The sequence below is a fragment of the Peromyscus leucopus genome, chromosome 3 (assembly GCF_004664715.2).
Source record: "Peromyscus leucopus breed LL Stock chromosome 3, UCI_PerLeu_2.1, whole genome shotgun sequence".
Lineage (NCBI taxonomy): Eukaryota > Metazoa > Chordata > Mammalia > Rodentia > Cricetidae > Peromyscus > Peromyscus leucopus.
This window is the reverse complement of record NC_051065.1, coordinates 4,977,983-4,991,741: the sequence shown is the minus strand read 5'-3', so window position 1 is coordinate 4,991,741 and position 13,759 is coordinate 4,977,983. Positions and strand designations below refer to the sequence as shown.

The 13,759-nt window shown below is 37.3% G+C and overlaps 1 protein-coding gene across 7 annotated transcripts in view; it reads left to right on the top strand.

Moving 5' to 3' along the window:
- Ptprz1 (protein tyrosine phosphatase receptor type Z1) overlaps window positions 1-13,759 on the top strand; it is a 188,655-nt gene that overhangs the window by 40,145 nt on the left and 134,751 nt on the right. For all 7 annotated transcript variants that reach the window (XM_028872997.2, XM_028872995.2, XM_028872992.2 and 4 more), the window contains exon 2: window positions 11,445-11,510. In XM_028872997.2, the coding sequence (XP_028728830.1) occupies window positions 11,445-11,510 (66 nt within the window). The remainder of the gene's footprint in view (window positions 1-11,444; window positions 11,511-13,759) is intronic.

Genomic DNA, 13,759 nt, shown 5'->3' with positions numbered 1-13,759 from the left:
AAATAAATCCAACCCAATGGGCCAGAAGGCCATCAGTAGGATTTGATCAGTTTCTGCTCGCCTCATGCTTTACAGTGGACAGAAATAAGATGACGAGTAATAATCATTACCCCAATCGTCTACTGGCAGTGAAACACCTAACCATACTAAAAGGGCAGTAAATGTCATCTTTTTTTTTCTTTTAAATCAAAAACACCGGTGACTAATGTGGGTTGGCACTTGATAACTATGGAAAGCAACTGACTAAGGATTCAATTAAAATGTTTTTACATTAAAACTAACAAAGTTATTAATCACGTAATTTTTAAAAGATTACCACTGAAAAGTCATTGTAAAATGAATGTCAGTGTTCTAAAAGTCTTGCTGTTGAAGTTGTGTTTATTTTGAAAGCTGGATGTGGGATAGTACACAGTTCTTCCCAGCACATGGGAGACTGAGGCAGGAGAGTCAGTACTGGGGACTGCCTTGTGCTACCTTACAAGACAGTGTCTCAAAAGAGAGAAGAAAAGAAAGCGCTTACTCTGTGATGCAATGGAACACTCAGATAAGGATAGTCCCTCTGAGTCTAACTAAAATTCAATATTGATCTTCCCAGCGTTCACACTGCTCTTGAGAGGAAGCCATTTAACATGTGCTTGCAAGTCTGTCATCTCTATGTCCATCACATAGTTGTAATGACCCAGAGCTCTCTGGGCTAAGAATCAGGTAACAACGAGAAACAAGCCAATGGTTCTACAACTGAGCCAGTGTGTATTACATGTATTTTATCAATTTCAAATCATTTTATTTTGCTTTATTATTTAAAAAAATCCAAAAACATAAAACTGAGATGTTATGTATGATATGAGCATTTTTTTTTTTAACAAAGAGCTTAAAATGACATGTTCTGTCCCTTGTTAACACCGCAAGTAAAGAAGTGCTGTGTACTCCTCTTTTACATTTGTGGAACTAGAAGCAAGGACATGACTTTGTCAAGGTCATCTCTCAAAGTCTCGATGTATCTAAGAATTAAGTGATGAGACACACAAAGATTTCCATATGAATATAATTTAAACTAGGCAAGTCTGCCATGCTGGTCCTGATCTCTTTTTGAAATATATTAACCAGTTTAAATGGGTTTAATGAGCGATAACACATAACCTATTCAGTTTGTAAAAGATACTAGCAAATCAAAAAGTTAAATCATTAAAAATTCCATTGGAAAGGTAAGAAGTTAATTATTTTGAAATGCTTCTTGTGAGTAATTTATTTTTTTTCTAGACCAATGAAAACAATCTAAATGGCATTGATGACAAAAATGGATTTCCAGACCAAGCTTTGGAAGGAACTCAAGAAAGCCTCCCTGTTGTGCCCAGACTTAACTGTGTGATGAATCTCTCAACATACTGGCGGCTGTTTGAAAGCACAATCCACACCTATTTCAGAATAGGTTAGCACATAAAGCTGCCAGATTTTCCCACTCAGTGTGTAGACTTTGGGCGTTTAATTTTATCTGTAAAGAAATCTACTAGAACTAAGATACAGATGAAAATTTCTCTTGTACAGAGGATCCTCTCAGTCTGACTGGAGTGTCACAGGGACAGTCTGCAAATTAGCTGTGGCTCTTGGTAGTCTAAGTGCCAATGTTGCCTATTGAGACTTTCGTGTGTTTTTCTCAGATTAACTTTAAAATGCTCTTCATGTGCATCTGTGCATACAGTTGCCTGTGAGTAAAGATAAGTTTTTATTGTTAAACCCAGAATGAGAAGTTAAAACTATTTTCATACTAAAGTAGACATACTGAAAAGTATGTTCTTTACATACTCTGCAGAATAGGTATTCATCTTTAATTTGTCTGAGTGTAGATTTCAACATTGTTTCAAAGTATAAATGCACTAAATTAAAAAAAAACCTGATACAGTCTCATCAAATATATGCAAGTCATAAGAGCATATGAAAAGATTAAAATCATAATTGCTGATAATGGTTCCTATTCTCTACCGTTGCCACAGTATGAGAATTTTGAAAATATAATCTTAATGGCTTCACATTCTTTCCTAGTATGAACATTACATAATTTGAATGCCCTCATTTTCCACATTAACATATTTTCTAGTAATTAGCTCTTATTTGCAGTGCTATCAATATCTTAGCACATAACACTTTGTTCTCTCTCCTGTAAATATGTGATTACTATGTCTGAGGAACACACTACCTACCAAAGGTTTATTATTATATGTCTGTTCATTAAATCCACGCTCTCTGAGTTTTATTTATTTGTTTGTGTGTGCACATATGTACTTGTAGATGTACTCACAGGAGCATGTTTGTGCAAACACACGTGGATCCAGAGGGCAGTGTTGGGTGCTGTCCCTTGGGTGCTATCTGGCATCATTTCAGGCAGGATCTCACACCAACCCAGAGCTCTCCAGGTAGGCTAGGCCAGCAGGGCAGTGAGCTTTAGGGATCCACATGTCTTCACCTTCTCAGGACTGAGATTTCAAGTGCACTGTCACAACTGGCTTTTGTAAAGACATGAGTTCTGGAGAGGAAAATTGGATCCATGTACTCACAAAGCAAGCACTTCTCCACCTGAGCTTGCTTCCCAACACCAGTTCTTAGTATATCTGTTGCATCTACAGTTTTCCCCCTGTTCATATTTTGCTCTTGTTGGTGTGTAGGAATTTATGCTTTGAATATAAGTTACAAAAATTAAGGTCTATATGTATCAAACTGCCTTCTAAATATTTATTTGTTTGTTTGTTTACTTGCTTTTCAAGACAGGGTTTCTCTCTGTAGTTTTGGTGCCTGTCTTGGATCTTGCTCTATAGACCAGATAGCCTCAAACTCAGAGAGATCCGCCTGGCTCTGCCTCCTGAGTGCTGGGATTAAAGGCGTACACCACTGCTGCCCGGCCTAAATATTTGTTTTTTATGTGATGCTGCTCATAGCATTCATAGCGTTAGTCAGAGAAGCTTCTTTTTTCAGGGGGATGATGCGTGTTGCAGAGATTGATAATTTGCTGAGAGTAAGTGACTAATGAATGTTAAGTCCTAAATAGAACTCCTTTATCATCCTCTTCAAGGCTCAAGGATCATTACTTAAGAAGGCATGGAAATAACGTAAGAGCCAGTGGGAGAAAGGGCAGGCATGGTGTGGAATACTATTGTCCAGGCATGACATGGTTGTTGTACTCAGGAACTCACAGTAGCCCTGATCCCCTGTTCAAGGTTGAGCCTGTCAAAGGGACGTTTATCTGCCCCCCTTAGCAAAACAACAGTAGAAGCTTCTCCACTACGGCTTACGACTTTCTTAGCAACGAGCGTTTGATTTAGTTTTTTCCACTGGGCATGAATTCCCTTCTGTGGAGTAGGCTTCAGATCCAGTCAGGGAGCAGTTGGCTGCCTTTATAACAGTCACAGCACTATGGCACCAGTGGGCCACCTGGAGGGCAGGTCAGTGGTGTAGTACTTAGGGTCCACAGCCTCGTAAGCTTCTTGATGACTTTTCTCCCTCTTCAGCTTGCACAGGCCCTTGCAGCACCATGACAACTAACCAGCAGTAGGTTCCAGCTTGATTTCTCTAGGTGGCTTATTGAAATGTTGTGCTTTTTATCGGTGCCGTGGTGTTCTGTTAGCTGTTCACATTAGTGTGCAAGTTGTTTGGAAGGTCTAAGCAATCCCTCATAGAATGGCGCAGTAGATGTTCTTCTTCTCTGCTGGATTTCAGTGGAAGCAGGAGAACAAAAGACTGCCTGGTAGCAGTCTTATTTATATCACTAAATAGTAGGTTAAGGTAAAGATGACTGAACAGTACATAATAACACAGTGATATATGATACAAATACAATAGCACATTTAATCATTTGTAGTTTGTTTCCTAACCACTTTCATGAATGTTTTCTGATATGTATTTCTCTTCCTACTTTTCACACTTTCAGATGATCATACTTTGTATTTTTACACATCTTGTTATTTCTATCTCTAGTCCTGTTGTTATGTGTCATCAAAAATTAGATTTTTCCTTTATGGCAGAACAAGTTCACTGTTCATTATGGGTATAAAATAGGTAGATATGATTGTGTGATAACAATGAGTCCTCCATCTCATTTTTTGTGAAAAATTGGTATTAATCTACAAACTTTATTTTATACATTAACTTATTCTCAGCTGGCATAATGGAACTTGTCATCACTCACTGAAGTCCAGGAGATAAGAGTTTCAAACCTAAAGCAACTTTGAAAAATGTTTTACTACCACTATTGTTATTCATTATTTTAAATTATGTGTATATGTGCGGGTTTGTTCATGGTGCCACAGAGGGCAGACAATGGAGTCAGATCCCCTGGAGCTGGAGTTAGATCTGAGCCATCTCTCCATCCCCAGACTTTCAATATCCAAAGTACAGAGAATGCTTTAAATATATTCCTGTGATGCTGTAGAAACACATTCATTACCTTGAGATTAGATCAGTGATTTGTTAGTTTGTGAAAAATACACATTATCAACTAAATAAAGGACTTAATTAAGTTTATGCAAAATCCAAATTAAATATATATGAATATGTAACATTTTTAAAACATGCATATCCCTGTCCCAGATGCAAAGATCATCATGGAGAAATAAGGTAGAAAGATTGTAAAAGCCAGAGGTAGTGGTTGGCGGCAACAAAACAGTGTCCTCTGGACATGATAGGGTCATTGCACACATCAACTCACAGCAGCTGTGATTGTATGCACAAGATGAAGCCAGATACAGTCCTGGCATGCATAGAGATGGTGGCCATAAAGTGCCACAACCAGCTGAGGAGTGACTGGCAATTGATTGCTGATGAGGAAGGAAAAGTCAGGTTTCTTCATAAATGTAGCTTTTGAGTGGCTACCGAAGGTCCAGAAGATGAGTCTACACCCATACACATACAGGCAACACAGGATGGGTTCAATGGCTCAACATAAGGAGCACGTGAATTGGGGAGGGAAAGTATGTGTTGGGGTAGGGAGAAGGTTTAGAAGGGAGGAAATAGGGAAGGAATTTTATCATTATATTCATGTATTAAATTCTCAAACAATAAATAAAATGAGCGTGTAAGATCATAAACTGTAGTTGTCCATAAAGATAAAAGATTGTGTGATTTTTACAACTATTTGGCACAGATATGTATTTTTTCTAAGTTATCTAAAACAAGCATGCATGAGGACTATGTGATAAAGATTCTTATGAGCATGTCTTTAATTCAGCTTTAGAAATATAGATGAGTCACTGGAGGTTAAAAGTGTGTGTTTAAGGATGGGAAAATATACTACATACTCTCCAAGCAAAGCCTGTGAACATTTTGAGCTGTCACTGGAAACTCTAAATAGGGTTGGTAAACATCCTGCCTGGGAAAGCACTGAGAGTCTTCAGTGTCTACAGAACAATAAAATTTAGTTGCTCGCCTCTGACTCTTCCTCAGTCCTAGGAGACATATATACTTAATTGGATGTGTCACTACTGAAATTAACGTTTTTTAAAAATGGCTCCCTTTGTTCCGTTACATTATTCTTCATGACTAATCTTTCCATATCTTTCGTTAATTTTATCATTTGAATTTTTTTTCCACAGAGTTCTTTAAGCATCTACTTTTTCATCTCTTTAAGCTTACTGTCTAGAAACGGGTCACTTGAACTTAAAACTTATTTGTAATCTAGAATTCCTCTTCATTAATAATTTAAATTAACGTGCCCTCCTGTTTGACACTGTATTCCTTTTTAAATTTTGAGACTATAAATACTAATGTTGCTTTTAAGCCTCTGCAGAAGGAAACCCAATGACGTGCTCCTTCTAACACTGGAAGGCAGCTGAAACTGAAGGGCTAGAGTAGGGGCCTAGTAATATATACATTTTACAAAGAAATGTGGTTTTAGAGACTTGGTTTACATTTATAGTAATTAATAGTAAGAAAGTGTTTGGTCAATTACTATATCCTAAGCAAGCTATATCATCTGGCTGACTATAATTAGTCAAGTCATACCCACAAATGTTATTTTTGTATATGTTTCATAAAAGCTAAGAGGACAGGATATATGGTCACTAGAAATGAATGACAAGAGAACGAGCAGAGAAAATCCACCATCGATCGGTTGCCCTTAAGCAGAGAATTGTGTTGGTGTGACTTGCATTGAAATGATACTGAAAACTCTACTCACAGGCGAATTTAATTGGACATGCAAAGTTTGTATTAGTTGGCTACTGACATTTGATCACTTGGATAATGAATTGAAGTTTCTTACAAGAAAGAGAAAGACAATCCCAACAGGGAAATTGGAGTACACATTGTGGTCTGAAGAGGAACTGTTTACTGTGGCCTTTGTGTTGGGGAAGGGAGGGGGTGTTTTAGCTGGTGGCACTATTTAGGGAGGTTCTGGAAATATTAGAAGGTGAGACCTGACTGGAGAGAAGTAGGTCACCATCTGTGGGTCCTTTAGGGTATAGGCTCCCTGGTCCTGCGGTCTCCCTGTTTCCTGCCTGCGATGAGGGAAGCATCCTTCCCTCTACAGTCTCCTTCAGTTATGATGATCTTCCCAAGCACATTGCGCCAAGAATCTACAGACTGAAAGCTTTGAAACCAGGAGTTAAAGGGAATCTTCCTTCTCTTATAGTGTCTCTGTCAGGTATTTGGTCATAGCTATGCAAATGTAGTACCTGCCACACAGAGAAGATTTTATTCCTGTGTGGTGTGTTCATAGGCATTCTTTTATTACAAGTGGAGTCTCTTCTTAAACTTTCATTTCAGGTTTTATTTTACTGTATTTTCCTCAAAGAGGGATTGTTTTATTTTTATTACAGGTAGTCATGACAGCTGTCACCATCAATCTTTTTTAAAAATCTTTGCTGCATAGTATCTACATTTCAAAATATTTAGTGGATAATTGCTCTGATGATATTAGACTGTACTAGACTGTCTCCAGGTTCCTGGTCCCATATTACAGGTCAGCTAACTTTCTTCATGGACGTATTCTCAACCCTGTTCACTTCAGATAAAATATTTATCTTATTACTCCATAATGTTACTTCAAAGCATACTCAGACATGAAGTACATTCAACGTACTTCCACCAACCAAATACACTGCATCCTTTCCCTTAAAATCAGAAATCCCAGGAAGAAAAGGAAGTACATTGAAAATTAAAGGTGGGGAGACTGATATGAACTTTTGTCATGATGAATGTCTCCAAAAAGAAATCTTTAACAATGTGCAGACTCACGTGAAAGTTTAGTTGATTCTACAACTTTTGGAAAGCTTCATTGCTTGCCCCTCCTGATGCTCAGCCCCTTTCTTCTGGAACACACAGTTCCTCTCTTCAGGGCTTTCCTTGTGAGCCTCTCTCAAGAGCTTCCAAAAGTCATTTTATTCTCTGGCTACTTCCCCACCCTTCCGGATTCTCATCACCAGCCAACTCCTTTCCTCTCTCTGCTGAAGAACCTCAGGGATGACTTTAAAGGTTTGGGGGTTAGAAGTATTATCTACTTGGTCAAGTCCATCTTCAGAAATTCTGTGGTTGTGTTTTCCCTGGTTTATTTTTCTGAGAATCACTCTATTTCTCCTCTCTTTCCTATTTTGGATACTGCATGACATTAAATATTTACATATCGCTGTATGCACAGTCAGAACACTGTTCCTACAGTCTGTAGCAGGAGATAGATGATAACATATTGATTGATCAAGATGTAACAGAGACTTTAGTTAGGGTAAACTCACAATCAGAAGTGATCTTATAATTAAAATATTTATGATATTTTAATAGGAAATAAGCACCTCACTTTTATTTGGAAAGAGTCCCCTCTTAAAATTTGAGAGACATAGTAATGGTGGTTATCAAAGAAAGTAAACCTTTCCTTTACATGAGTATAAAGAGAAATAAATATATAATTGTGTGTATACTTCTATGTATATTCTTATTTATATCTATATAGGTCGTTTGAAAATTTTTGCAATTTTTTTTATTTTGTCTGTGGGGTACATGCTTTCCCTGGCCCACATGAAGAGGTCAGAGGACAATGTGTGGGAGTTTCTCTCCTTCCACTGTGTGAGTTCCTAGGACTGAATTCAGATCCTCATTCTTAGCCACAAGTGCCTTTATCCACTGAGCCCTTATACTGATTCTTAAGGCAAGATTAAGATGAAATGGGTTGAAAAACGAATGTTTAAAGTTATCTGAGAGACTATAATCCAAATCTCTTTCAAGTTTTTAAGCAGGTCTAAAGATCACTTCATAAAAGAAAATATTTTTTGTAACAAATTTCAGAGTATCATTTTAAAACAACTCATTTGTATAATATTCATTTATGAGTATCCGTTTATACAATTCCTTAGAATTTCTCTCCTACCTTTATCATTACAAAGCAGACTTAAACAGACTGTGGGCTTGAAACATTTTCTCAAATGTGGCTCCGCTTCTCTGATGACTCAAGCTTGTGTAAAGTTGACACAGACTAGCAGGTGTTTTAAATGTATAGAAATAAAAATATAGAAGCTCCAGAAACTAAAACCCACAAAATAAAAAAAAAAAACGCTCAATAATTTATAATTTCAATGAGCGGTAAATATTTAAGCACTTTGATAAATTGTACTTTATGATTTACTGTCTTTCAGTGTATATAATGCCAGAAAAATGTAAGCCTCGTCCTTTTTTCCTTGTTCACTGGAGCTATCACATCTCATCTATCAGACCTCTGAGTGCAGTTCTCAAAATGGGGTACTCTCTCACGCCCAAGGTCTGTGTAATTAGCATATGAATGTGTAACAGGCTTGTTTGAAGTAACAATTAAGGGAATAATATATAATAAAAGAACTGAGGAGAGCTACCAACACCTGGGAATCTTGTATTGAAAAAGCCTTCCTAATGTATGTAATTAGAAACCAAGGACAAATGCTCATTGTGTGGTGATAAAGCCCTATAAGGAAAGCCAAAAACTGACTCATATTTTGCTGTCCTTTGCAATGAATCATTAAAGCAAGGGTTTACCGTTACACTTACTTCAAAGGAACCCTGGTTAAGTACAGTTTTTGCATCGTATCTGATCTTGGCAAATCATCCAAAGGCTTCTATATGATAAAAATACCTAACATCTAAAATGATACATTTCAGATGCATGAAAGATTAGAAAATCATTTCTGCAGTGTGGGTGCAAAGTCCTGCTGATTGCCAGGACAAATCACATATCCAGTCAATCCTCTATAACGGATTTGTTTTCAATGGTGCCCGCAGACCTCTGGCCTGCTACATGGTTTTGCTTTGTTTTACTTCTCTTTAAGATATACAAGGATCCTGCTCAGGGGACAGCATCTTAGAAAAGTCATGGATAGCTCCTAAATCCTGGGGCAGGATCAGTGAATGGGGGAGCAGAAGCTGGGTATTAGTGCTTCCGTTTTTATCAGTGACTGCATGTACAAATTATTTCTCTGGTATAATTGCCTTATAGTGAATCAGATTTTTTTTTTGCCCTAAAGTTTTAAAGTCCAGTGATTTCTTGGTGTTTTCCAGTACCCAGTTGTATACATTCCTTTATTGTCAGCATTTTAATTAGTCTATGTAACTATCATTCTAAGAGAACTGGATTTGCACAATGAACAGTGAGCCTAATCATACCATCAAGTAGCAAAACAAATGCATGCCCAACTACTCACAGCAGTGTTATTCATAATAAACCCCAAGTGAAAACGACCAGGATACCCATTAAATGATGAATGGGTAAATTAAATAGGGTGTATCTGCTTTCAAAACAGAATTTTCAGGAGGCAAATTTAAACATTATAGAAACACTGTTTTCAAGGCCATTGCGTAGAAGAGAAAAGCCAGAGCCAACCAGACCTCAGCTCCTGTGAAGTAGGGGCTAAGGTTTTCTAAGAGCTGCAGTGAGCCGGTGGGAAAGACCTGAAAGACGTCTGGGAAAAGCAGTAGTCACGTGTACTTTTTAACAGACTTTATCCAAAGGAAAAATAAACTCAGGTACTTGCCATGTGCAGTAAGTTCCCACTGACCCTGCGAGACAGGATACTGGTTCCCTTGATGGATGCACTCTTCAGACCTGGTTCCCAGTACTTGAGAAATTAATTTCCAGGTTGGCTGTTAAAGATGTTTGTGTCTCTACAGGAAGAAAAAGATCTTAGAGTTCCAGCATTTCTGCAGTAAAATGGTAGTCTAAGAGAAGGGAGTAGGAAATAGGAAGTAACTGGTCAGTGTTAATCAAGCCCAGGGGAAGTTGACCCTGACTTGGTTACCATGTAGTGGAATATTCTTGGGAGGTAAAAATGGATAAAGCTCTGGTACAGGCATATCATGCAGGAGCCTGAAGACATTATGTAAAATGAATGAAGCTGATCACAAAATCATTCATTGTATAATTGTGTTTACATAAAATGTTAGCCATATTCAAATATATAAAGTAGGTAATAAGAATAAGAAATAATTTTCCCATTAATGAGAAAAAAACGAATATACAACATGTACATATATATATGTGAATAATCAAATGAGAGCTATGTGGTGAGAACTCCATTTTTAAATGAACAATGTTCGCCAAGTTCATTAGTAAACTATCTGTAGCCTTTTCTGCATAATCAGTTCCATCAGCTGCACTGTCCGAGTCCTAGACACAGCCTGCAAAGGCTTCCTGCATCCACACTGAAGCTGAAATCGAGCAGTGACATTCCTGTAGTCAGGAATTAAGGGTCTATGACACAAGATTAGTACCATGAACCATGATCCCTGAGTGTAATGATGGGTCTAAGAACATTTTGAATTACACAGAATGAAGTTTGGGGCTTCCACTCACCTTTTTCCTGTGTGAATTGTGCCACATTCTCCCAGAGCCTCTCTCCTTGGGCCACGAGACATCTGCCTCTTTGACAATGTTGGAAGCTTCCCACAGTCTTACCTCCACTGAGTACTTCCATTCCTTCAGGGATGAATTCACTTAGAATGTCTAATACAACCTTTTCCCCAGTCACATTCATACATTAAAGATTTCAATTTCCTCAAGACATCTAATTTCATTTTATATTAGAAGAAAAACAAGTTTTGAACATAAGATGACCACTGGGCTCTTTTAAGCATTTATAGATGTGTGTTCAATGGAAAACTCTAAATGTTTTCAGGCAACAGGATTTTAGATTTTGAACTCTGAGACCAGCTGTCCTTTCTATCCACGCCCTTCTTTGTGATGACCCCTCTAAGTTGCTGAGAACTTGGCTCTGTCTCTGTGTAAGCTTCAGCATTCTTTAAGAGTTTTACCCAAAGTCTTACTAACTACTCTAGAACAGGGGGTATTGATGTTGGTAGCGGCTGAGGTGGAGTCGAATAGAGATGTTGGGAGAGTAACATAGAAAGTAATATTAAACAACCACTCGTGGTGTGAATAATTTGGAAAACTTAAGTTTGGGATAACTTTTTCTGAAAATTAATCACTTCATTTTTCTTGGTTCTAGATTGGGCTTATGGATACTACAGACAACAGAGAAAACTTGTTGAAGAGATTGGCTGGTCCTATACAGGTAAGCATATTACTAACACAGTGAGAATTAATAGAATTTTTTTTTTGCTTTGTATGTTACTATATGTAAAAGGAATTCTTGTAGCCTCCTGCCTTATTTTAGTTTACCTCCATGTGGTCCTAATTAATAAAATATAATTGGTAGAAAAAATGATTTTTAGTGGGCTTTTCCTAAGTTTGGTAGTATAGCATATTGAATAGAGCTGGGCATAGTTCTCATAACTTGCCTGAGAATCAGTCTTTTCATCTGTGATAGTTGAGGGCAAGGCTGAGCATGAAGTGAGTTAATGAAGTGTAAATTACTTGCTTAAACCTTTTTTTGAATGGAAACTTCCAGTAAGTACTAGCTGCCATTGTTATAATTGTGTTAGTGATTATTTTTCACTCATTTAACAAACATTGATAATGTATATTTTTTGAAAAGAGTCTTCCTTCTGATTGTCTGTGACTGACCTTACTGGAACCAAACTCTCAAATTATTCTGTCTGATTACCATATTTGGCTTGAATCTTCATAAATATTTGAAGCAGGTTAGAAAGAATTCTAACCAGAAGTCATGATCAAAGCCCTGGAGAGGAGAGAAGCTGTCATGTTGATTGGAAGAACACGAGAGGGATCTGGATGGATCACACATTGGGCAACCACTTGGGATGCTGTTGAAAAGTATTGTAGTCGGGCACTGATTAGACGCACGAGCGGGTTGATGAGAGGCAATCAGAACAGAAGAGACTGGCCGTAAGCCTGGCCAGTGTGGGCTTGATTTTACTGCCGTTTACCCAGCAAAGTGTTAAATTTTATAGATGACATGCATTTTCCTTTTCATCAATTTTTTGTTAGTATACAAAATAATGGGTTTCAGTATGACCTTTCCATGTGTTTATAAACATTCTTTGCTCATACTTGCCCATGTACTTCCTCCCCAGCTCTTTTCCTCTCACTGGTTCATTTTCTCTACCTAAGTAGTCCTGATTTTCCTGTGTCCTTTATTTTTATTCTTACTGTAGAAATAGTATGTATTTCTACAAATATGTACAAATAGTCATTGTAAAAAGTTTGGAAACTATGTTCAAGTGCACAAAGGTGTATACAAATCACTCCTTCACTTGTCTACTTCCACCCACTAATGAACATATTATGGGTCTTTCCTGGGATGCTTTGTATATATTTCGTCCATCTTACTTTTGAAGTTATTTTTGTGCCTTTACACATTTCAGTGATGATTCCTGCTGACTAGAGTCCTTAATGTCTGCCCGATACTGATTAGAAGTTTTATTTGCATTCATGTAGTTAAGTCTTATAGGTAAGGTTGTGTGTAGGTAGTTATGTCTTTATCTTCATTTTGTCATTTATTTATATGCAGTTTCTAAATAGGAAAAAGTATTTTCAAGCATCCTGGTGCATACTTCCTGAAGTCTGTTTTGAAGAAGTCACAGTAATCTTTAGTAGAAATAAGTGCCTACTCACAAAGTGCTACTCAGAATTTGACATTTTAAAGATCTTTACTAATCTTAAAGGTTCCTTCTTTAAATGACAATTGTTATTCTAAGTTGCTCCTGTTTGATTGCTTTAAAATCTGAAATCAGATTTAAAAAAAAAAAATAAAGTGAGTGTTGTGGCACACGCCTTTAATCCCAGCAATCAGTAGGCAGAAGCAGAGGCAGACAGATCTCTGAGTTCAAGGCCAGCCTGGTCTATATAGTGAGTTCCAGAACATCTAGAGCTATGTAGAGAGACTCTATCTCAAAAGAGAGAGAGAGAAAGAAAGAAAGGAAGAAGGAAAGGAAGAAAGAAAAAAGAGAAGAAAGGAAGAAAAAAGAAAAGAAGCTAAGATGGGATATGGGAAACAATGTAGCATCAGATTATGAAAATCAACAAATTAAAATTGATCTCCCTGCCCTGTGGGCTGCTGGCACATGGCAATCACGTAGATCCCTCTAACACGATTGGAAAAGACCTGTCCTTAATGTTCGCATATATAATCATGATCTAAAAACCTATGCAAAATAACTTTTTATTTTATAAATCATATAAAACATATAAGGACAAAAATTATGCATAACTCTGTCTTATCAAATGTTTACTTCCCTTCCTTTAGTTTGCTTTTATATCACTGTACGGTGATTTCCATTCACTACTCTTCACTTGATCCTCCTCAAGACGGACTTTGACAAAAACAACTGTTTGATCAAAAGGCTTTTACAATTTATTATAACATATTTTTATATTCATCACATTAGAGGTATAGCCAAA